Source organism: Gymnoscopelus microlampas (assembly GCF_963454915.1).
Source record: "Gymnoscopelus microlampas genome assembly, chromosome: 22".
Lineage (NCBI taxonomy): Eukaryota > Metazoa > Chordata > Actinopteri > Myctophiformes > Myctophidae > Gymnoscopelus > Gymnoscopelus microlampas.
In genome coordinates this window covers 20,014,851-20,038,999 of record NC_139959.1, presented here as the reverse complement: position 1 = coordinate 20,038,999, position 24,149 = coordinate 20,014,851, and the positions used below count along the sequence as shown (strand labels likewise).

General features: G+C 42.5%; 1 protein-coding gene across 1 annotated transcript in view; it reads right to left on the bottom strand.

Annotated features, from left to right (window-relative positions):
• The window catches only part of tgfbr1b (transforming growth factor, beta receptor 1 b), a 102,038-nt gene extending 82,121 nt beyond the window's left edge, over positions 1-19,917 (bottom strand). Inside the window, exon 1 of the mRNA XM_084049024.1 lies at positions 19,622-19,917. Coding sequence (XP_083905150.1) covers positions 19,622-19,691 — 70 coding nt within the window. The 5' untranslated portion in view covers positions 19,692-19,917. The remainder of the gene's footprint in view (positions 1-19,621) is intronic.
• Positions 19,918-24,149: the final 4,232 nt, after the last annotated feature.

The following is a 24,149-nucleotide window of genomic DNA, read 5'->3' as shown; positions in this document are numbered from 1 at the left end:
TGGGGGGGTGGGGAGGAGAGACAGATTGCTGGGCTTTTAAGTGGTGGAAGGGGGAGCAGGGCAGCCCCCAGGAGAGGCTCCAAATGAAAAGAGAGGATCAAGTTTAATCTAATACATTGATGCATGGCAAAGGAGGACGGGGAAGCAGAAGAATGGCACAAAACAATGGCGTCACATTTCACAAATCAATAGCAATTGGATTACAACCCCCCCACCACCACCCCGCCCACAGACCATACAGTTACCCACAGATACACACCGTCAAACACACAACACAGAAGAAACATCTGAGGTAGTAAGTGAATTATCCCACAGTACCCGCACGCACACACACAGACACACACATACCAGGAGAAACATGTGAGGCAGTAAGTGAATTATCCTGCATTCAACAGTGTCCAGCAGCAGCAGCAGCAGCAGTAGTAGCAGTAGCACAGTATTTGATGAAAAGGAGAGAGCAGCAGAGACGGAGAGAAATATGCTGCAGAGAGAGAACAAAGCACTAGTGCTTTTTGCTATTCAATGTCGTCAATTTGTTGCCTAGTACAATACACATTCAGCCGTTTACTAAACATTTTTGGTGGGGAAGAAACAAACATAGCAATAAACATAGCCATTCTAGAAACTCACAGTGAGCTGGAAGATCTGCTATTTTCGCCAAATGGTTAAACCATTTATTCTTACATTCTTTCACCAGTACATGTGGTGGAACAGACTGAGCCACAGGCAGATTCTCACTGCCATCCCAGCATATTGCCAATGGCGATCCAGCTTCGTATGCAGGTGGCCTACTTGGCACTCGACTCACTGCAGTCAAAACAAGAGTCCCCCCCCCAGGGGCCTGAAACTTCTTCTCTTACCGGCTAATAATTAATTCATTACTTATTCTGAGTCATAGCAAACAAGGAGCCGGGCAATGTCAGGTGAGTGGACAAAACATGAGATGGCCCTGATTTAACTTGGATTCATCTGCAAGCCAAATACGCCTTGATTCATTTTGCATTGTATGTACGCGACTATTTTCACTGGCGGTTAAAACAATGATTTTGTAACCGTCTAGTCACCTAGTCTAAAATTAAACAGCTCTACAAGCTCACAACGCAACACATTGTGAACTTAGTATAAATCAGCACGCAACTGATGTATAAACTACCCTTACAAATCTAAATAGTTGAGTCAGCTAAATGACTTAATTCCGACAAAAAATAGAAAATTCTCATTCTCACGTGAAATCCAAATGGGGTAAACCATGGTTAAGTTCGCTGAAACGTGTACATAAGTGACCACTCCATTATCCAATAATCCACATGCTGGTGTGTTTGTTTGCGTCTGGAAAATTGCCATTTCCCTAAAAATGTAGCCGTAAGGCAGTCAGCCTTTAAAATACTGAAAACGGCATGGGCCATCAGGACCATCTCCTATCATTAAGTTTCAATAATTTTCACTGGCTGCAGTTCTGATGCTACAGATAGCAGCAGCAGGGAGGGACTTGAATGGGGTGATGCATGTGGTGCCAGTTCTCTCTCCCTCTCTCTGAAGGCTTTTCAGCTTTCATATGCGGGCAAGAAAGTTAAGTACAGAAACTAGAAAAGTGTGCTCCTTGGAGCACAGGTCTCTGCCAGGCCAGGTTGCCTAGTACCTAGTGCCTTCAAACTTTGGAAGGCAGAAGTCAACAGGAATAGAATCTGAACAATCTAATATATTGAAAATATTGGAAGGGGTACTTCCAACGGGGGTCAAAAAAAGGTTGGGGACTGTTGCATTGGGACACTGCATAAAAGTGCATATACCGTACAACTACTTGGCAAATTCAATTTGATCATTTGGTTTTTGAATAGAATGCTAAACTATTTCAACAAAGTCGTACATCGTACGTAGGACCTGAATACATTTGCTAGACAATACAAGTATGGTAAACACCACCATTGTATAACCACCTGGCCTCTGCATCCAACATTATATCATCGTGGCAGTCCTAGCGACAGCGACCCTGTTCCTGTAAAGTCACCCAAATAGTACACAACACTTGACACCTCTAACCTGTGGGCAAACACTCAGTCTAGGATAACAATTTAATGAAAAAACTAGAAAAAGTGCTCCTCGGAGCACAAGTCTCCGCTAGGTCAGGTCGATTATTGTGGCCTCCTGGTGGCGCTATAATAGGCCAATGTGAAAAGGGTGGCATTTCTTCTTAGGCCTTGCACGACAATCAGACACTGCATTCATGATTTGAGGCATTTTGTTCCAAAAATGTGGTTTGCTAAATTAGACCTGCTGGTGGCGCTATAACAGGCCAATTTGAAAAGGGTGGCATTTCTTTCTGGGTCAAGTGGGAATCTCTGTGGAAAATTTCATGGAAATCGCATGCTGCGTTCATGATTTGAGGCATTTTGTTCAAAATGAACCAATCCTGCACATTTTGAAAGCCAATTTTAGCCAATCAGGATGGAATATGGAAAATCAGACACATCCGTGTTGATCACACGACTATAGAGATACTGTGTACCGATTTGCGTGTTTTTTGGACAAAATCTGTAGGAGTAATAGCAAAAAATGTGTTTTGCAAAAGTCGGCCTCATGGTGGCGCTATGACAGGCTGATCTGAAAAATGTGGGGCAGAGGTTCTGCTGTGGCATCGAAGGAGTGTGTGTGCGCAGTTTCACAGCGACAGGGCCAACGGTGACGGAGATTAGCTGCTCGCAGACAGAAGGACGGACACACGGACACACGGACGGAGGGTAAAACATACTCTCTCGCCATGCCTTCGGCCTGGCGGAGACAATAAAAATAAAAGGTTAAGGCAACTCACATTACGTGTGAACTTACAAGTATAATAAACTCATTACATCCAATGGGGCGACGCTTAGGGGCCGTCACGATCATGACATTTTAGTTGACAATGAATTATTATTGCAATTAATGATTTAATTGTGTTTTTGGAACATAAACAACATTGGAACATAAATAGGGAGGAGCCCTGGTTGAAAGTGATTAACAGTGTGGACAACGTGGAAATAATAATGACAATTATGACATTTCTGTTAATTACATCCTGTATGTATTTATAAAGATAAATGGAAGCAATTCTAATCATTAAGCAAAATAATTGCCACTAGCTCAAATTATTGCGTTAAGAGGATTATGCAATAACTGTGACAAGCCTAAGGACTCTTACTGTAAGAGACGGGCGGTTATTTCAGGTCACAGTGGCAGACTTTTAAGGAGGAACCGACCATTTCAAAACATCCTAAAAGTATTTTTTCCCTGTCTCCAAATCGTAAACAGAAGTGAGGATTTTAAGCCAAGTGATTGAACCCGCTATGTGTTCACTCATGCAACATTCACCATTTACATTAACTCATAAACACGATGCGTACAGATCTGTATGCTACTGGCCACATGTTTCCCTGCCCCCACACTTTTACTTAAATCATTGTGTTTTGTGTGTCTGTGTGTGTGTGTGTGTGTGTGTGTGTGTGTGTGTGTGTGTGTGTGTGTGTGTGTGTGTGTGTGTGTGTGTGTTTCCCCTTATTCAGCAGGACCTGTCAGCTCCCAGAGTCATTTCCATAGGTCACAGCCTTCCCCCCCACCCCACCCTCCCTTTAGCCCTCTCCAATATGCCTAGTCCTTTGTCCCTAACAGATGTACGCTCTGTGTGCGCTGAGATGTGCGCTGAGTGTGTGTGTGTGTGTGTGTGTGTACGTGTGGGGGCCCAGAAGAACCTCCCCCTCCCGGCCACACTACTAACAAGGCCTGCTGGCCTGCATGCACACCCCCTCCCATTGTTTGGCCTGTGAGCCGAAGCTCAGAGTTGTGATATAAACCAAACTGATCCCTGAAGTTTACTGGGACGAGAGCAACAACAACAACAAGACTCATCTGTCCTTGACATCCTCTCTCGGACCGGGAGAGCACGGCGCCATGAATATATAGACATACCTGGCTATGTGCTCGGCATAAACACTGTCTGCAATTCACAAGCTTCAGGATGAAAGATGTGCAGCTTCTGCAGCCGAGAGAACGTGTTGAGAATCAATGTTACGATTCCGCAACACCCGCAGAAGCCTGCATTTATTTCCCCCAACACTTGTTTTCTAAGCCAATAATACCGAAATATTGTGCGATACACTGTGCAGTCTTTTGAGCAGACTGCACAAAGACTTCACACTGGTGACTGGTGTGAGCACAGAAGCCTGTCCACCCACCCACACATGACCTCAACCCCTGATGGAGACCTCACACAGATGGTCACACCTAAATAAGTTTTGCATCACAAAGCAACAAAAAAAAAAAAGACAGCTTTTAGGTTTCCCACAGCTGACTTCTGCTCATGCCAAAATATCACTGCACATTTCACAGGAATAATCTTGGTCTTGGTTTTTACCAGGTGCTCGAAGAGCAGCTGGTCTACAAACCGACAGAGCTACTTCCGACACATTAGAGATTTGCATTAGACACATTACATTTGCATTCGACACATTTTCAACACATTTGCGCGTCATTGGCTGTCCTTTAAGCCAATGGGGATACTTTCCCAAATCCCATACTCTGCACGGGCGGGCCTCGTCCTCCCAAGCTATGGGACTAGACACGCCTCTGACTGCCCATGAAGACAGTCTTCTAGGGCTGGCTGATTTTCCAGAAGAGCTGAAATGAGCAATGAGCAAATGAAAAAAAACGTCTAAAATATTCTAAACCCACTATAGCAATCTGGTAATATCAGGCTACATATCACTTAAATGTCAGAGCTTAACTCGGCATGTAAATCTAACTATATAAATGGCGAGCAACTTCCGCACCCTGGGTGCGACACCCCACAGCTCTGTTATCGAATAAACAACGCACCGCCAGACCACATGTCGGCAACTGACTCGCCACGGCGGCCGCGCTGAATTTACGCCTCGCGTAGGGGACATCTCACTGCTCACTACAGCTTTTCCACCGCGCAACATAATTAATTCTACTCACCAAATGTCGGACAAAACGGAAGGGGAGGCAGCTTCGTACCGTTTACCCTGCGCACGACCTCATCACCACAACAGCTGCCAGCCGCTGCGGGGGTTTTTTCCTTTTTTTCAAAACTTTTTTTTTGGTCACCATTTTCTCCAGGCACCATTTCTGGTGTAACGTGCGGCAGCATGCGCTGGCTTGCGCCGCCATTGCACTCTGCCCATCTCCTCCACACCAACACACACGCAGCTCCTTTGCTTCAACCCCCCCCCCCCCCCATTGGCTGTCCTGGCTGTCCTTCACTCCTTTAAGCCAATGGCCACACGAATGGGGAGACGGCCCACCCCCCACAGTAACAGCTCTCCGCTGTCCGCTCCCCTCATTCACTGTAACAGTTAGCCTCAGGCAGGACAGTTAGCCTAAATGCTAGCGTGTTTCATTAGAACTAGTTTGGCTATTAAGTTATTATTTGGCCATGTTCACACTGACTTCACTCATCGCTATTGTTGGGAAGACCTGTGTGGTGTCTAAAAATGTTGCCACCACTTATATAAAAAACATTATTAGCATTTAGCGTCGCAAATTCTGTTGCCAGGTTTGGCGAGAGAAACGAGCAATCCGAAAAACAAGTAATCAGGTCTATGAACACACACACACACACACACACACACACACACACACACACACACACACACACACACACACACACACACACACACACACACACACACACACACACACACACACACACACACACACACACACACACACACACACACAGAGCACCTGGTAGAATATGACTTCAAGTCATTTTCTTTCTTGTTTAAGTACTGGAGAGGGGATTATGTCGTGCACAGTGCACATGCACGGGATGCACGAATCAAGATATGGAAAAAACGTCATCTCATTCAATTTTACCTCAATACATATGCTATACAATGGTATAAATGCAAGATTTGCAATCAATGTTATTTTACACCAAGTCACCAACAACTGAATTTCTCCACTGCAGTATTGGAATATATTATATACTGTACATAGGTAGGAAGTAGGAACATTTGGTACAATGCATGTTGTATTATACCATCTCCTGGGGGGCACTTAAAAAAGTAACACTGGAGTAAAGGCAGCTACGTCAGCGACTTCTTGCTGTTGGTATAAACTTTATTATAGCTCTTTATTGCCGTTTTTAATCTGACATAATGAACTGTAAACAGTAAAGCTTTTCATATGGAAGGCTTTGGTAAGCTCAGCTGCTTGCTGCATTAAAGCCTTTTTACACGTCGAGTAATTAATTTTCAATGAGGTGAGCGTGTAGGTCCTGAACTGCTTTCTCCGTGACGCGCAGGTAAAGACGAGTTGAATGAGCTGAACTTGAAACAAGCTATCAAACACTTGGAGCATAAAGGGAATAAAGGGATTTTTGTGATTGGCTAGCTTTAGGTTCTCCCTGTACTTTAAGCTCTCCCTGTACATGCAGGGAGAGCTTCCATATCGTTCCCTTTTTGCACAATTGCCCCAGAGTAATTTTCATGAATGCTCAAAGTCTCTCTGGTATTTAAGTGGATCGCATTTGGACCCTTCTAGCCAATACCTAAAATTGATTAAGCATTTAATCTAAGCACACACTATTCTACATTTTATGATTCAATAATTTTGAATCCGATAGAGAGTGAGAATCTTGGGGGGGGGAGCGAGAGCGAGAATAGGAACATGGGACATGTCTTATGAATATGCAGTGTGTTGATAAAAGAAGGCAGAGCGATAAGATCACAGCAGCTGTTATATCTCTCTCACACACACACACACATCCCTACACAGACTGGCAGATGCACAAATGGGGAAATGCACTCGCGAGTCTTCACAAACACACACAAAACCACAACCATACAACTGCACACACACACACCGGCTGCTGACACACACCGGGCCATCAGTGTGTGTTGCAGCAGAGCTGACATACACGCACAGAAACATGCAAATAAACAAATGTGACAGATGTGGACCTCCTTCCAAACAAAACATCCTAATCTCTTGGCCTGGCAGGTTTGAAAATGGAGTGTGACTTGGTGGTTAGCTCATCTGCACATAGAACACAACAATTAGTCTTGGCGAATGGGTGTATTTATTAGTTAACCACTCTTTGCTTCCACGTAATGATGATTAGAGATGTAAACTAAAAAGTTATACGACATATGCTATATCAGTGTTCATTTTATTGACTAAAATACTAAGATTTTGATATTTAGTCGACTAAGACTAGACTAAGACTAAACAATTTCAGATGACTAATATAGGACTAAAACTAAATGGTGTGTTATTCCAAAGACTAAGACTAAATCAGAATTTTCTGTCAAAATTAAGACTGTGCTATATGTGCATTTGTAAAATGGTTGCTTCTACCAGAGTACAGCTAATATCCACCCTAGCTTTTTATTGAAATAGGCATGCATCATTAGAATGCCACAGCTTGCTTTTCAACTCCCCATTCCCCCATAACCAGGGTTTGAAATTCCACCTGCCAGGCTGCCACACGCGCATTCCCCTCACCCACTCACAAAGACACACTTGATGTGGCCACTGTGTATCGTGTCTTTCATTTGTATGTAAATCTTTTCAAACGCTCTCCTACAGATCAAACTAAACCTACAACAGAATCAAGACATGGCTGGACACTGAGAAACCCTGAGATAATGATGCCGTTTCTCTCAGTCATAACTGCTTTTCATCTCTGCCCATCTGCTTCTTCTTCCTTCCACCATCAAACATTACTGAAGTGAAATGATCACGATTCTATGCTATTCTGAACTGAAATACTACGGAGCATGAGGGTAGCTGACGTGATGCTTGTGTGTCAAGCACGTCATTGCAATTTTCCTGATTTGATGATTCCCGTCCTTATTTAGACTTTCTAGTCTAAATAAAGTCTAAAGAACAAGCCCATGCACATCTGCAGATAACCATAATCCTGTGTTTGCAGTCCTTAGTGGAAGCCGTGTAGTTGTGCCTGAAACAGGAGCATATAATCACAGCCTGAGGCTACAGGTTAACACAATCCAATCCACTGCTGTCACTCAGACTATAATAAATCAATCACTTTTATAATAGTCATACTGTATAGTCTACCTGGAGGTGGTGTGTCTGATGCGTGTGTGCATATATGGGGGGGAGAGGGGGGCATGTGTGTGGGGGATGATGAACCTTTGGGAGCACACACACAAGGTACCGACATGGTGCATGTGTGTAGTGTAGAAAGTGTCACTCAAATACTCAGATATTAATGCTGTTTGACAGGCTACACCTGCACGATCGACATCACCAATCCATGACAATTGCTTTTGAGTAGGGTGGCTGGGGGGTGGTCTTCTTCGCGTTCGGACATGCACACACAGCACAAAGATGCTGCCATGTCACCCCTGATTAGATTTGAATCCATTGAAATGTGCCAACACATTTACAACAATCAATGGCCACACTCTCAGCCAGTTATGACCCTGAGGGCATACAATAAAAAAAACAGGGGGAGACGCAGTTCAAAAAGTAAATTAGTATTTATTAAATGATCAAAACCAAATAAACAAACTCAGTACGGTCAGTGGTGTAATGCGTCGTGTATGCATGAGTTGGAAGGAGTGCATGTGGGTGAGATGCAAAAATCAAGCATCTGCCAAAGGACTGGGGAGCAGGCTTTTTAAAGGGGCGTGAGCACTCAGGCCCAAGTGCTCCCCAATTAGCCTGATCACACACTGCTCCCCAAGTCCTGGGAACCAATGAGAAACACAAAATTAGAAGGGCAGAGCAAATGCACAACTGTACTCATAACCACATAAGTGAAACATCAAGGTGAAATACATATAGCAAACTACACATAGGCCTACTACAGGGAACCGTCACACACCCCAATAAGTTATAGGTGCGGGATCCATTCGGGATCATAGAATATTAAGGGAGTAGAGTGCATTCCAGCTTAACCAGTCGATGTGTAACACCAGCTCAGTGGACTAGTGGTTATAGTGTCCTTCCTGAGACTGGGAAGTTGGTGTTCAATCACAGTCCAAATCATACAAAAGCAGAACACTGTAAAATGGAACCCACTGCCTCCCTGCTTGGCACGAGGCATCAAAGGGTGGATTGGGGGTAAGTCCCTGCAACATACTGGCGTCATGTCCAGGGTGTGCTTGTACATCAAGCTGCCTCACGCTACAGAAACAGGAGATAAGCTCCTGACTATGGACCACATGGCTCGGGAACCCTTGATTCACATGGCTACAGTTTACTTGATGCGGTGCCTCAAAATCCTCCAGATATAAAGGTGAAGCTGGTGTACTTTAAAACTATGTAGCTGTGCTCACTTTCGCTTTCCAATAATGATATACAACCTGCTCATCCACAGCCTGGTTGCCATAGCGTTGTTAAAGTGGTTTTGAAAAACAACCTGTACATAGTTTGGTGAGAGATTGGGGGCAGGGATAAGTTAGAGGTAGAGTCACAAAGGGTCAGAAACTTAGCAATAAATTTAAGTTACTTTTTTTTTTTTTTGAAAGTTAAGCTTGGGAATTGTAAAATCTTACCTTATAATATTGTAGTTAAGTTATTTAGGGGGTAAATGCAATAGGCTAGGCCTGTCACAATTATTACCCCCCCCCCCCCAATTATTACCCCTCCACACACACACAAACATTCGTCGATTAATTTCAAACATTTTCCAATAAAATAGCTTTCGTGATGTGTTGTAAGCTTGTAGTTCTGCTATCTTTATGTTTTTTTTAAAGTATAAAAGTATTATGTAATGTCTTTGTATATTTAAGTTATTTGTCATATCTGCCCTGTGCAATTTCTGATTATGAAGCAAATAAAGAAACCAAACAGAAGTCAAATCTATAGTCATTGTTTCAGTGTTCAATGCAAAAAAAAAAAAAAAAAATTAGCCATGCACTGTGCATTCAGCTCGAAATGCAAATTTGAAAATTGCCACTTGTAAATTTGGCAGCTTCCCATCTTATAAGAATTCAGTAGTTATAACCCTCTGCACAGTGCATTTTAAAATGTAAACAGCGAGACACTGTTATGTGCGACAAGCAGAGTATACAAGCAACGTTTGCCAGCTAATGTGCCTTAAAAATCGATATGTTTACAAGTTCTGTCAAAGATACATCAGATAAGGTAAATGCTTTCCCACCCCCACAGAGTCCAAGCTCTGAGGCAACATCATCGCCTCCACCTCGGCCGGGACCTTCTGGTTGGAAAACGACAGGGGAATGTGCCCTACTCGTTGGCCGGGGATGGTATTTGGAGGAGATTATGCAATCCTCCATTTGCGTTATGCTCTCCTGGTAAAATCCCACGCTGTTATCAGGTGAAAAGAAGTCGCTGGTGAGTGACCACATGTGTATCGGAAGAGACATGAGGTTGTCTACAACAGTGGCTCTCAACCTGTGGGTCGTGATTTTGTATAGCAAGATAGCATTGGATGAATGCTATGCCTCCCTGAACTAAATTTGCTGATGCCCCCAGCTGCACCATGGAAAAAAGCACAGAGAGAGAGCGGAAGATAATAGAGTGACAAATAGATATTTGTGTAACCAAATTAGATTACACAATTTAATTTGTACACAATGTGTCACAATGGCACTGCACCAGACTGCATGCTAGCCATCTAGCTACTTGGTGTACAACAGGAGATTATTTTAGGAGCAGGCCTGCATGTAACACGGGTTATGCACTCTCCTTGGCTGTCGCTCTAAACTCCTGGTCATGAAGTCAATAGACAGTCAACTTTTCACCACTGTGGTCCTTCCAGCACCAATTAGCTGTTCCCTCTGCTTTTCAGCTTCGGCTTTGTGAATCAATTATATTATGAAAGACTGAGCAAGTGAATGAAGAAGGAAGAGTGGGAAAGAAAGAGAGTAAGAATGACAGGGGAAAGGACAGAAAGAGACAAAGAGAATATGTGAGAGTGAGAAACGCACAGGGAGAGTGGGGGTTATCATTAGAATCTTGGTTTGAGGTCTGCAGAGAACAGCATAAACCACTCTGGGTCAGTAATGTCTAACCCAACCTTTGCCAAATGCACAGCGAGAGCGGGGCCCAGCCAGAAGGAGGTGCCCAAATCGCTGGACAGAAAAGCAGGAAAATGACTGGAGCCTTATCCTCTGGAAAATAAGTGTTGAAAAGCAGGCCAATGCTAAATTGCTGTAAAAGGTGCGATTCTCAAGTGGATCGCTGTATGCGCCAACTCTGACAACTGAGATTTAGGTTTATTTGGAGTGTATCAGGTCCCTTGGTGTGAAACCAAGCAAAGTTTTCAATACTGACTCTACTGAGTGCACTTTTTCAACCATCTCAAACTTCAGTAAAAAAAAGTTCTGAGCTTTGACAATAAATGCATTACAAATTCTTAATTATTTTTTCACTCAGCCTCTTGACACCAGCAAAACTTAATCAGACGTGTTCTTTCTAATGTTAATTTAATACTCAAAATTGAAGTACACATCAATTGCGAAATCACAAATACCACATTAAAACATGTTTTAGCATCAAGAAAATAGGACAAAATAAATGTTGACTAACAAGTAATGTTACAGTACTGGTACACACAAAATAAACGCCCCCGGTGTGTACGGACATTAACACTAACTGCAGAACCATTTTCACCAATAGTTTACTGCGTTTGCAGCCAAGTAGCATGCACTTAAATACATAATGATATGCTGTTACTCTGAAGCACTTCAGAAAGGGGAGCGAGAGTGGTCGGCCGAAAATACAGAATTGCACCCCACACAAGTTGGTGGGGAGTAATACGGGAACTGTAGCACAGCACTAGGCCTGTCACAATAATTACATGATCGCCTAATCAAAGTTGTTTGAGATAATCGTAATGCAACACGTTGTGAGCTTGTGGATTGGCTATTTCCACTTCTTTTTTCAAGTATAAACTTATTAAATATGTCAGTCAATTTCTTTGTACATTTAGGTTATTTTGTCATATCTGCACTGTGCATACTTCAAAGCCTAAAAGCCAAACAGAAATACATTTTTTATTCAAACAGTATGTTCTAGTGTTAACCCATTAAGACATGGAACGCATCTGTGTCACTTTTTGATTTGAGCTAAAAAGCATTATTTTACACTTTGGCTATTAAAAAAGCAGATATACAAGCTCATAGCGCAGCACCGAGTGGCGCGCTACGAGCTTGTAGATCTGGCATTTTTGGAAAATTATGAAAATAGACCATACCCGGTGAAGGGCGCAGGCGAAAATAGTTGCAAACGTGGGGTTATTGCAGGTGCGGTTCCCCCTCGCGCGTCACCCCTCCCCACGGGCAACCGCCCGCCCAAAATATTTTGAGATGGGGGTCGGCAGCCAAATAAATATAATTTTGGGGGTCATTGACATGAAAAAGTTTGAGCACCACTGATATAGAAACATGCGTTTTTTCAAAATACTGTTGGGATTTAGAAGACATTCGTAGAATCAGCCTCAGGTCTTAATGGGTTAAACGACAAAAACACAATTAAATCGTCAATCGCAATTATTTATGTGACAATTAATCGCCAAGTAAAATTTCATAATCGTGACAGCCCTACACAGCACCTAAAATGAGACATTTCCCAGGGGGCCTTACCAACATTTGTGAGCCTGACAAATCATCTCAGCATTCCTGATAATGCACCTCATGGCTTTAATTCAGAGCAACGCAAGTCTGACAGGAATTAATTAACCAATCACGTGTGTGGTGTCTTTTCTTTACCTGCATGTGTGGACTCTTTCTATCTTTCAAAGCAACGATCAATAGCAAAACATGTTCAACTGACCCCAAACCCAACAATAATACACACACACCCCTCCATAATTATGAAGCCCTGGGGAGTGCGGAGAGGGGGGGGTTCATAAATGCATCAGTGCCTATGAATCCTAGTGGCCATACTGGCACAGCAACAACTACTCAAATTAGTTGTGCTTCCTTGGTCTGGGACAACAGGCTGTCCAGGATCAACCACATGCCTAACATTCCTTCACCCCCCTACCACCCCTAGCCCCCTCATTACAACACTGACCAAAGCACAGCAGCGGAAAAACAAACGCCACACAGGTATTTCCTAGTATGAATGAAGGAAAGAAACCAAAATGGCCGCTCAGATGGACATAGGGGTGTTTCATGACTTGAAAGATTCCGCAGGTGCCTTTCAGCTGCAGGAACAACAAACTTACTTGACACATTTAAATGCAGGCTTGGGAGAAATAAAGCAATTTCCTTGTCTGCTTAAGAGACTGGTCTTGAATGCCTATGTAGCCTTGCTGTGCGTGCACACACACACACACACACACACACACACACAAACACACACACACAGAGGCACGCACACACACACTCTCTCTCTCTCTCTCTCTCGCTCTCCTCTGAAAAATGTTGCCTACTAATTAAATATTCTTGATTGTGCTTTTACTGAAATATTAACCAAGAAAACAGAAAATTATGAACGTTGTTTTAATTGAAAAATATATATATTTTATTTCTTTAAAAATATTATATTTTTTGCACATTCATAAAGGTATCTGACGAGCCCCTCCAAATTATTTGGCGACCCCCAGGTTGAGAACCACTTGCCTAGGCTATATGTTCATTTAAAATTAGTACCCTGGTGACAGATGCTCTCCATTAAGCAGAGAGCGGTGCAAATCTTTTTGCAGAGACATTGAGTGATGTATTGAGTAAGCCAGTTTGTCCCTGGAGAGGAAAGTAGGACCTCTGCTTAGTGCTTCCTTAGCTTTAGCCATGCAGTGAATGGCAGCCCACGTATGCATTGAAGCCGGAATGCAAGGATACAAATCTCTCTATTATGAAAATCAGCCGTCCTTGACAGGATTTGCGGCACAGGTTTGAAAAAATGTAGTACACTTTATACAAAATTAAGAGTCTAGCAAGCTAGTCTTGCAGGCTGCGGTCCCAGCAGGCTTCAAAATGTCCACCATTGTGTCCATCACCAAGAAATCCAAGGTGACATGTCTGAATAACTGGAGACCTGTCACTCTCACGCTTTGAGAAGCTGGTGAGAGAATACATCTGCTCCACACTACCTGCCTTGACCTGTGTCAGTTTTGATACCGTCAAAACTGATCCACCGACTTTTTGGTGGAACGCATCAATGGCGCTGCAGTGGAAAGGGTCAGCGAGTTCAAGTTCCTAGGAGTACACAGAGGAGGATCTCAAGTGAGATACACACCAACGCACATGAGGAAAAAGGCCGAGCAGCAACTATACTGGATTCGCGGGAGTTAGGCCCCGCATCTTCAGATTGTACCATAACAGCTCCATTGAAAGTGTCCTGTCAGTCTGTGTTACAGCCTGGTATGGAAACTGCACTGCCCGAGAAAAGAAAAACCTACAGCAGGTGGTGCGGTCAGCAGAATGCATATTGGGAGGGGAGCTCCACTCGCTCCAGGAACTGTACAAGAAGAAGTGCGTAGTCGTAGCTCAACGCATCATCAATGACAGGCACCACCCCAGCCACAAACCCCTACAACGACCGCGGCCGGGCAAGGCGAGCCTACCGTAGTATCAAGGGCCAGATTACCTACAAGGCATGACTACCGCATGTCATCAGGCTGGCCTTGGACTTTTGCTTTCCTCATAGACCTACCTGTGAATTATACCAGTAAAAGCAATTTTTTGTGGACTATGTGGTTAAACTTGACAACGCACTGATACCCTTCTTGCACCTTAATGTCTATATTATGAATAGTATATACCAGCTGCTATGCTCATAGACCTTATTGCTAATTCCTTGTGTTCATAATGTTCGGATGGATATCCTATGTGTAAATATGTAGACACCTTGTTGTCTTTCTTTGATTTCCTGCTTTTTTTTCTTCTCACAAAAAAACAGCAAAACAGCAAACAAATACGTCAGCTCCATATATGGGCACAAAAGGGGGCTTTTGTGCCCATATATGGAGCTGACTTATTTGTTTTCATCAGATGCCATGACGACACATTGAGGTTAGTCAACAGACTCCATATTTGGGCATAGCTGCCTGCATTGGGAACTCCTTATATGGTTATAGCTGAGTCATAGTGACTTGAGCGTGATGACGTGGTCCGCACGTGGTCAAAAATATTACTAGTCTATGGCTCTGCTGCACTCGACTATGTAACGTGTTCTAAATCAACACTGAAAGGCTTGCAATTGTAGCCTACTATTGTCATAAAGACCTATATTATATATAAAACAAACTGTTGAATATTGACATTAAAATCCCAATCTGATATGACTGCTATGAATATTAGTATTTTTAAAATGTATGTTCCGCTTGCCTGTCCTTGTCAGAAGTAGAAATATAATGGTTAGGTACTTGGCTGCATAAACACAGAATACATTCATGCTGCAGCTGATCAGGTATACGTACAGTATAGGCTGATTTAAGAGAAGCACATCAGAACAGATTAAAACCTGAGTCATACGATGGTGTCGCTTGAAAAAAAGGCAAAGCCAAATAGAGTATGAGTCAAATGTCTGAAGATACAACACTGTTACTAGCGGTCAGACTAGTTTAAACGCAAAACAAAATGAAGCCATGAACACATGGAAACTTATACCTGTATATATATATATATGACACAATACTCTGGTGTAATTTCTTACACCTCTGTAGGGTACTAAGCTGCACATCCTTTATACAGCCTGCTCCATCTAAAATGGACAAATGTACAAGGCCTAGGGGGACGGCAAGAAGTGAAAGACTCAGGAGAACGGATGAATGAGATTTAAGACAGAGAGGGAGACTAGGCAACAGGCTGAGTTTAGCTAGAAGACACACATTACCCTCACACAGCATCAGCTGAGCTTATGCATTTCTGCCTAAAACCTAGGTGACTAGTGGTGATATATTACAGTATATATTATATGCAGCTCAGAGACAATAACCCCGATTGATTACTGATTTCGGTATGCTTTCTAGAAGTGTTAGTCTTAGTCGGGATTGCCATTGATAAGTTGAACCTAGATAAGCACAAAAAAACAACATTAGGGTAAGGGCTAGTGCTGCACGAATCATAACATTTCAATTTGTGCGTATGTGATCTCATTTCTAAATGATGATTCAATTAACGTCACGCTGAACATTAACGTGTGGATTTATCCGATTCAGAACAATTCCAATTGCAATGTAAATCACACTTAGGCAATGTATAACAAAACACCTTATTAATTCAAAATTGACGTCACAACTGACTGAACTGATCACGCAGCACTTTTCAATTTGTCGCTACGGTCATTTTCCCGTATGTCATTGTGCTTAGCTGTAAATTCCTCAAGATGAAATTCAACATGTATTAGTTTTGTTTGCGTTGTGTGTTTGAAGAAAGGAGAAAACCCTAAAATGTATCACATTGCATTGGAGGGACGCAGATCTACAAAGTAAGAATATGCAAGCAATGCAAATGTTTTAATATTTCTTTTCCCATTCCTAAGTGTTGTGAATTAAGATATAAAACGACAACATAAATGCCAATTCTAGCTGCAGTATATCAGGTATATCCCCAGAATGGAAATTTAAATGAAGTAGCAAGGTGGTGCATCTAAGATACACTTTGTACACTATGCACATGTTGGGATGATTTATGAAAGCTGCAAAGCCGATGTTCACATTTCTTAGTTGTGCATTTCTGTAAATAATGTAAATGTATACTATGCGGTTGTGTTGACATTGGGTATGTAGGTCATGATGTCACGTAATCATGTCCATGTCTGGAATTGTCTGGTTAGGGTGATTAGTCCCACACAGTCAACAGACAATCACTGTCTGAGACACTCCTACAGAGGAGTGATAGTCTCACACCTGTGAACATAGAAGGGGTGCATGCATATATATATAAGATGATGTTGGTATCAATGGTGTAAGACTCTCTTGATGAAGGTCCAGAGGGACCGAAACGTCATGTCAATTTGAAAAAAACTAATGCTTCTGGGCAAGAGCAGAGTGCAAGATTTTTGTTCATGATTGCTTCATTTGTCACCATCCAACGCACCTACATCTGAACGAAGTGGAATGTCTGGATATTTTCTTTGCAATATCCCCAGAATGAAAATAGGTGCTCATGTAAGTGTTACCATGTTGTAACACTGTAGGTGGTAGCCTTATTACTATGGGGGGCTGATAACCTCAGACCCCAAACTTCAATGATAGCAGTTCCACCAAAGCCAACTAGGCTGAATGAGAAAATGAAGCCATACCCATAAATCAGCACAGAAGAATTATCAGCATGGTATTACTTTAATTACATTATAATAGCAGCCCAGATGACAAATGAAAACCCTCATTTCCTTATTTACCAAGCCGTAGCTCAGAGTCTCAGTGTGTATGTGTGTATGTGTGTATGTGTGTATGTGTGTGTGTGTGTGTGTGTGTGTCACTGTGGAGGTGTCGGAATTGAACCTTTAACCAGCATATTCACTTCAAGCTTGCTCCGTCTCACATAAAGACGCACAATGAGATTCTTACGTGTACCAATCAAACACACACGCATGCAAAAGCGCAAAGCACAAACGTGTACAGTTTTTTTTTGCCACATGAAAATGGTATCGGTTCTCTTTCTGAAGTAAACATTAATGCTACTCATAACCATACCACAAACCCACACCATACCACAAACACAGAGCACAAAAACCCTACTGCTGGACATAATAAGGGTAATAATAATAATAATAATAATAATAATATTAATAATGATGATCTGCCTTGCCCCAGAGCCAACAACAAAGAATTTAGAGGCGTTAGCACAGGGATGGTTTACGTGAGGACACAGGGCTGTGTGTGTGTGTGTGTGTATAGACAAGCATGGGGTTGGTAGATGTCTGTACATCACACCACACCTCTCCTCTCCTCATGTGCAGCAGCACTAAAGGATGCTTAGATTAAAAAAGGCAGTGTTCAACACATCACACACAAACGAAGCAATCCCCCACACAAACCAACATAAGACAGACCATAAATTATCAGATAATATCAAACCGGGGCTTATTATTTCATGGTTTAAAGGGGGGGGGGGCACTGTCTTTTTTTTTCCTCGCACAACCACATCACATGCTGCCTGCAGCCCGAGACAAAGAAAGACCACAGCTTCCCTTAGGGCTACTGTGTGGAGAACGTCAAATCACTGCAAACACGAGGGGATGGACATGAGGACGCGCATGGACATTGGACACACGTGCAAATAAATGATGAGCATAAAATCAAATCATTCATTTTTGCCAACGAGTACAGTTCTGTGTTTGCGGCTGGCCAATGTGTCAAGAACAGAACAGCTTCCTTCCAGTGTGTGTGTGTGTGTGTGTGTGTGTGTGTGTGTGTGTGTGTGTGTGTGTGTGTGTGTGTGTGTGTGTGTGTGTGTGTGTGTGTGTGTGTGTGCGTGCTATTAAACAACCACATGATGCAGCCAGGGGTTTGCAAATTAAATATCAAACATCAGTAGACATTTAGCTGGGTTTAAAAGTAACGGGCGCTAGGAAATAAGCTAGCCGTGGTACTAGTACTAGCCAGCGAGCAGCACGGGGCAGCGTGCTACAGCCATGGAGCTGTAGTATGGAAAATAACAACTGACCCCACCGAGAAGGAAAGGGAAGGCTGTTTAGACTATAAGAATGTGTTTTTAACAGCTTGCATGGAGAACTGACAGACAGTCAGACAGACAGACACACTGGGCCACGCCACAAGAATTGGTGAGGGGGCAGAAAGAAGAGAAAATAATAAACTTCAACCAGTGGGGGAAAAAACTTGTTCAGCTCAGCTGACGGTTTTGATGGGTTTTTTTGCAGAAGTACACTAGTTTCGTGCACAGCAGCAGCAGCCCCAAGACAGGAAATAGTTGAAAAGGGCTAGGTTTAAATAACGGGTAGAGCCCCGGACACAGACAGGAAGACTATGAAAGAATGAGAAACATTCAGCCCCGGAGGGCAAGTTGGTGTGTGTGACTTCCATTCCCGTCCAAGAAAGGGGTTCAAACTGAGAGGTAAATTAATGAATAACTCAAAGCAAACAGCAGCAGGATGCTGACTAAAACTTTGATTTACTCAAGAGGGAGGGAGGGGTGTTGGATGTGTTTGACTCCTCCAACCTCCCCCCAAAAAAGTGCAAATGGCCATGACAACAGCCCCACTTGCCCCGTTGGCCACACGGGACCTTCGAGATGTTTTTTCAAGCCCTCTTTTTTTCTTGTTTTGTTGCTCTGACTGCTAGTTGCCTCAGACAGGAGTTCCTGTCCTGTAACGCAGTGGTCCTAAAAGTGGGGTCCAGAGACTCTCTGGGTCCATTTGGTTCCAAATGGACCCCGAAGGGTCTGTAAGTCCGAGAGTGTACAACATGGAACCAAATGGCCCCGTACGGGTCCATTTGGTTCCATTTTGTACACTCTCAGAGTTATGTTGGGGGGTCTTGAAATTAAAACGTTCGAGAACCCACTGCTATAACGCACGGCTCGGCGGACCCGGACAGCGACCGACCTGCGCCATCTTTGAGAGAGAGACAGGGTTTGTGTGCCTGGAGAGAGAGGAATGAAACAAAGAGGAGGAGAGGAGAGGAGGGGCTCGAACCGCTGCTTTTTAACTTCACACACACAACAAACCACAGAACGGAAAGGCACAAACAAACATGGAAGGTTCTTCTTTCTCTTACCGTTAGTTTCATGTATCCTCGTTCCGAATAAGAGCGCGAGCAGCGCGAGGCAACACGGTAACGCATCCATCGTGGCTTTTTTCTCTCGGTTGTTAGTCCACTGTCACACTACTACGGTTGTTACACACTGGCTGGACCTCTCTCTCTCTCTCTCTCTCTCTCTCTCTCTCTCTCTCTCTCTCTCTCTCTCTCTCTCTCTCTCTCTCTCTCTCTCTCTCTCTCTCTCTCTCTCTCTCTCTCTCTCTCTGTGTGTTTCACTTGCTCGCTCTCTGCCCCTCTCTCTCCATCTGTCTGTATGTCTCTCTCTCTGTTTTTCTCTCTTTCTCTGTGTGTTTCTCTCTCTCTCTCTCTCTCAACTTGTCTGTGGTGGTGGTAGTGTGCAGTGTTGCCAGATTGTGTGAGAGTAACAAGCAACCATCTCTATGAAAACAAGCCCAGAGATTTAATTGTCTAATGTTATTAATTAAACCAGTGGTTCTCCGACCGCCATTTCCTTTTTTTAAACGCACCTTCATCTGAAAAAAAATTGTGCCAAGATTTGTGTTGTAAAATGTTTCAAAAAACATCCCAGATTTTTCTATAGAGTTTTCAAATAGCCGGTGTATATAGGGTTAAAGTGGTTAAACTTCAGCAAACCCAAATAAGTAGCTCCACGTTAGAAGAAAAAAAAATCCCCAAAAAATGCAACCCGCAACTTCCAATATTTAGAAGCAACTTTAAAAACAAGCCCAATGTTACTTATAATAAGTAGACTTGGCAACACTGATAGTGTGCCTTGTGGTGGCTGAGTCAGTGGGGAGAGACAGATGCGCTGCCATTGGCTGGGAGGGCTGCCACGCCCCGCCCATGGTGGCCCCGCCCACGGTGGTAACACTGAGTTGTGTGACTGCAATCTATGCTGTAAACAAAACAGTCTGTTGCTCTTCAATGGAGTGACAGTTGATTGAAACAGCTGGATAACACAGGCACATCTTGAAATGCCACTGAAATTAGATAATAATTTCGCTTTACATTTAGCTGTTTCACTTATTTCAACTTTTGCTTGTTAAGGTTCATACCCCGCCATTTAACAACTGGCGGGGTATGATTTATGAACCCCCCCACCCCACTCCTGCATAGAGACTGAATGAAATTATACATTTCAGAGCAGAAGGCTAACCATTTAATGACTGTTTAATATGTCAAGAATCGCCGCTTAATTGCAAGTAGCCCATTTTTATCTCACACACACACATGACTCTTTCAAAAAGGGAACATGAGGAGGGGCCCCTGTGCACATCCCAGTGGGGTGCAGTTTGAAAAGGTGAGTTTTCAGACTGCAGCAGAAAATGGGAAGCGAGTCTGCAGTCCTGAATGCAAAGGACGCATTATTACCTATACAAACCGCCCGTCGCCCGACCTGCTATATAGGCCTACTGTAGATCTGCTATTTTCAAAAGATTTTTATACATGTGAAAACTTGTGAAATGGGACATTCCACGTAATGAGTGCTTTTACTTTTTTTCATTATTATTTTTTTTATATTTCTGCTTTGTGGTATTGATACTATTACGTAAAACATTTCAGGACTTCTTCCACCAAGATAGATAGATAGATAGATAGATAGAGTTATCTGTTCTACTGAGAACTGTATATGATATATTATATTATTATTATTATTATTATTTTAAGACAGAAAATAAATGTATAACAATGACACAATGTAATGATAACAATGGACATATAAGTGCTGCTGCGCTTCCCAGACATTTCATTTATATCATAATCCTCACACATAGGTACATAATGTCGTCTACTGCCGTAGACACACACACACACACACACACACACACACACACACACACACACACACACACACACACCAAAGACCCTTTGACCTACCGTGCTGTCCAGTCCTTGGTGACCGTGACAGAGATTGATGATGGTCTATTGTTTGATATCTATCTGGACTCTGCATGGCCCTGCATACATACACCACCACGGCACACACACACACACACACACACACACACACACACACACACACACACACACACACACACACACACACACACACACACACACACACACACACACACACACACACACACACGCGTGTGTGGACACACACACACACACACACACACAAACTTCTACACTCTAAAGAAAAGTATATTTTAGGGTCGGCCCAGTGACTCACCTGGCAGAGTGCATACCATTAATACCGTTAAGTCTTCGCGCAGCTGTCCGGGTTCGATTTCGACCCAAGGCCATTTGCTGCATGTCATTCCCCATCTCTCTCTCTCCTGCCATTTCTTTTTTTTTTCCATTTACTTTTTATTGGATTTTTCAGAACATGAAAACAAACATTCACAGAAAAGAAAAGACTAACACATTAACAACAAACAAACCGAACATACAAAACATACAATTACAAACATATAAGGGGAGGAAACTGTCTCTCTTCTACTTGGTCACTTATTGACTACTATGCATAGGCATAATCCATACACTTGGTCACATTTCAGAAAATAGAAAACAAAATGTCCATTAATGGGACAAATCCAACATACACCTTGTTCATTATGGTCAATCAAAGAAAATAAAGAAAATTAAATTAACTGAATTCAAATAAAATCTGGTCTTAATGTAGAGACATAAGTAAGCCATTTAACCAGTTGTCCACAAAGATTTCAGTCCGACCTCTAAAGCTGAATGTAATTCTCTCCATAACAAATATATTATAGATTAAATCAATCCACTCATTTATAGTTGGTATAACATTTGTAAGCCATTTTTTAGTTAAGGCAAAATAGTGAAAATAGCAGATCTTTAATGTGACATGTTTTAGATTGCCTATTTTCGCTATGAATACTTGAGTGCCTTGAGATGTTTACTGGCTCATTGGTATGCCTTGGTCACAAACATTTTGAAAACCATCGATCTAGTTAATTGATTCTGAGGAAGAAACAGACAAATAGTCCATGGGCCCAGGTCAGAATTTTCACTAATCAGGGACACTCAAGGTGGCAAATTCTAGTTTGGTATTTTGAAAAGGTCTATATCCCTAGATAATATTTCAACATGATAACCCTTCCCAAGTAGTAGCTTAGTCCTAGTTATCAGCCTTCAATGACACCAACCATAGATCCAAAGAATGAAAAAATCGCCTAACCTTTTTTGAATAGAACATGTCATACAGAGGGAAAAAAACATTATTCAATCTCTTACATTCACTTATTTAACCACATGAACCCTAGCATGCCTATTCTGGGGCAAACATTCAGCAAATGGCATGTCTACAAGCTCACAACACTTCACGTATGATGTGAACAGCATTTTCACTAATCCGGGTCACTCAAGTGCAACATTTTGCAAAATCTAGTTTTGTATTTTGAATAGGTCTATATCCCTAGATGATATTTGATCATGATTGATTGATTGATTGATGTACTTTATTTAGTAAGACATGAGAACAGTACATGGCAGTACATAACAGTACATGGAAGTACAAATTCGCAATACAAGGTCTACTAAACTGGATAGCTCATTAAGCACTTAGCTTGTTTAAGATGAGATCCCCATGCACACAAATCATGTTGACATATAAGAGACAGACAGATATACACACTACTATACAGAATGTCATACAATCAGTTTACAGGTTACTGGTATGAAGAAGGTATGATAGCCTTTCCCAAGTGGTAGATTAGTCACAGTTATCAGTCTTCAAAGACACCAACCATATATTCAAATAATGAAGAAAGCGTGCCACTTTTTTTGAACAGAACATGTGATACAGAGGGGGGGGGGGGGGGGGGGAATAATTTTCTCTCTTTCATTCACTTTAATAATAATAAAATAATAACTAGAAAAAGTGCTCCTCGGAGCACAAGTCTCCGCCAGAAGACTTGTGTTGGGAATGTTGGGAATGTTCTAATTCTTATGTTCTAATTCTTACAAAAAATAGAACATGTTACTGTGTCATAGTAACATGACACAAGTGTCCTATCCGTCTGTATAACTGTCCTATCCGTCCTGTCTGTATAAGCGTCCTATCCGTCCTGTCTGTATAAGTGTCCTATCCGTCCTGTCTGTATAAGTGTCCTATCCGTCCTGTCTATGTAAGTGTCCTATCCGTCCTGTCTGTGTAAGTGTCCTATCCAATTGTTACAGTATCCGCCATTTCTCAGCCATTTCGTGATTATTCCTGTCTTACCTCACTTTGAAAGAGGCACAGACTCTTTCAAAGGGACACATGTATTTATAGGCCGCTATACGTCACTAGCCAATCAGATCACACTATTTCACCGTATTGTCACGTGTCACGTGAGGCTTGACCAATGTTAGTCCCAGTTTCAGAAAGTGAAAACAAACTCTCCTGGCGGAGACAATAATAATAGTAGCTTGAATGTATATGGCGCCTTTCAAAAACAATGAACAACCAACAGCCAAACTAACAAAAAAACAAACAACTATATGCCATAAGCCTGAGAGAATAGGTGTCTTTTCAAGACACACAGCCTTAAGAGTCCAGTGTTGCATGAGC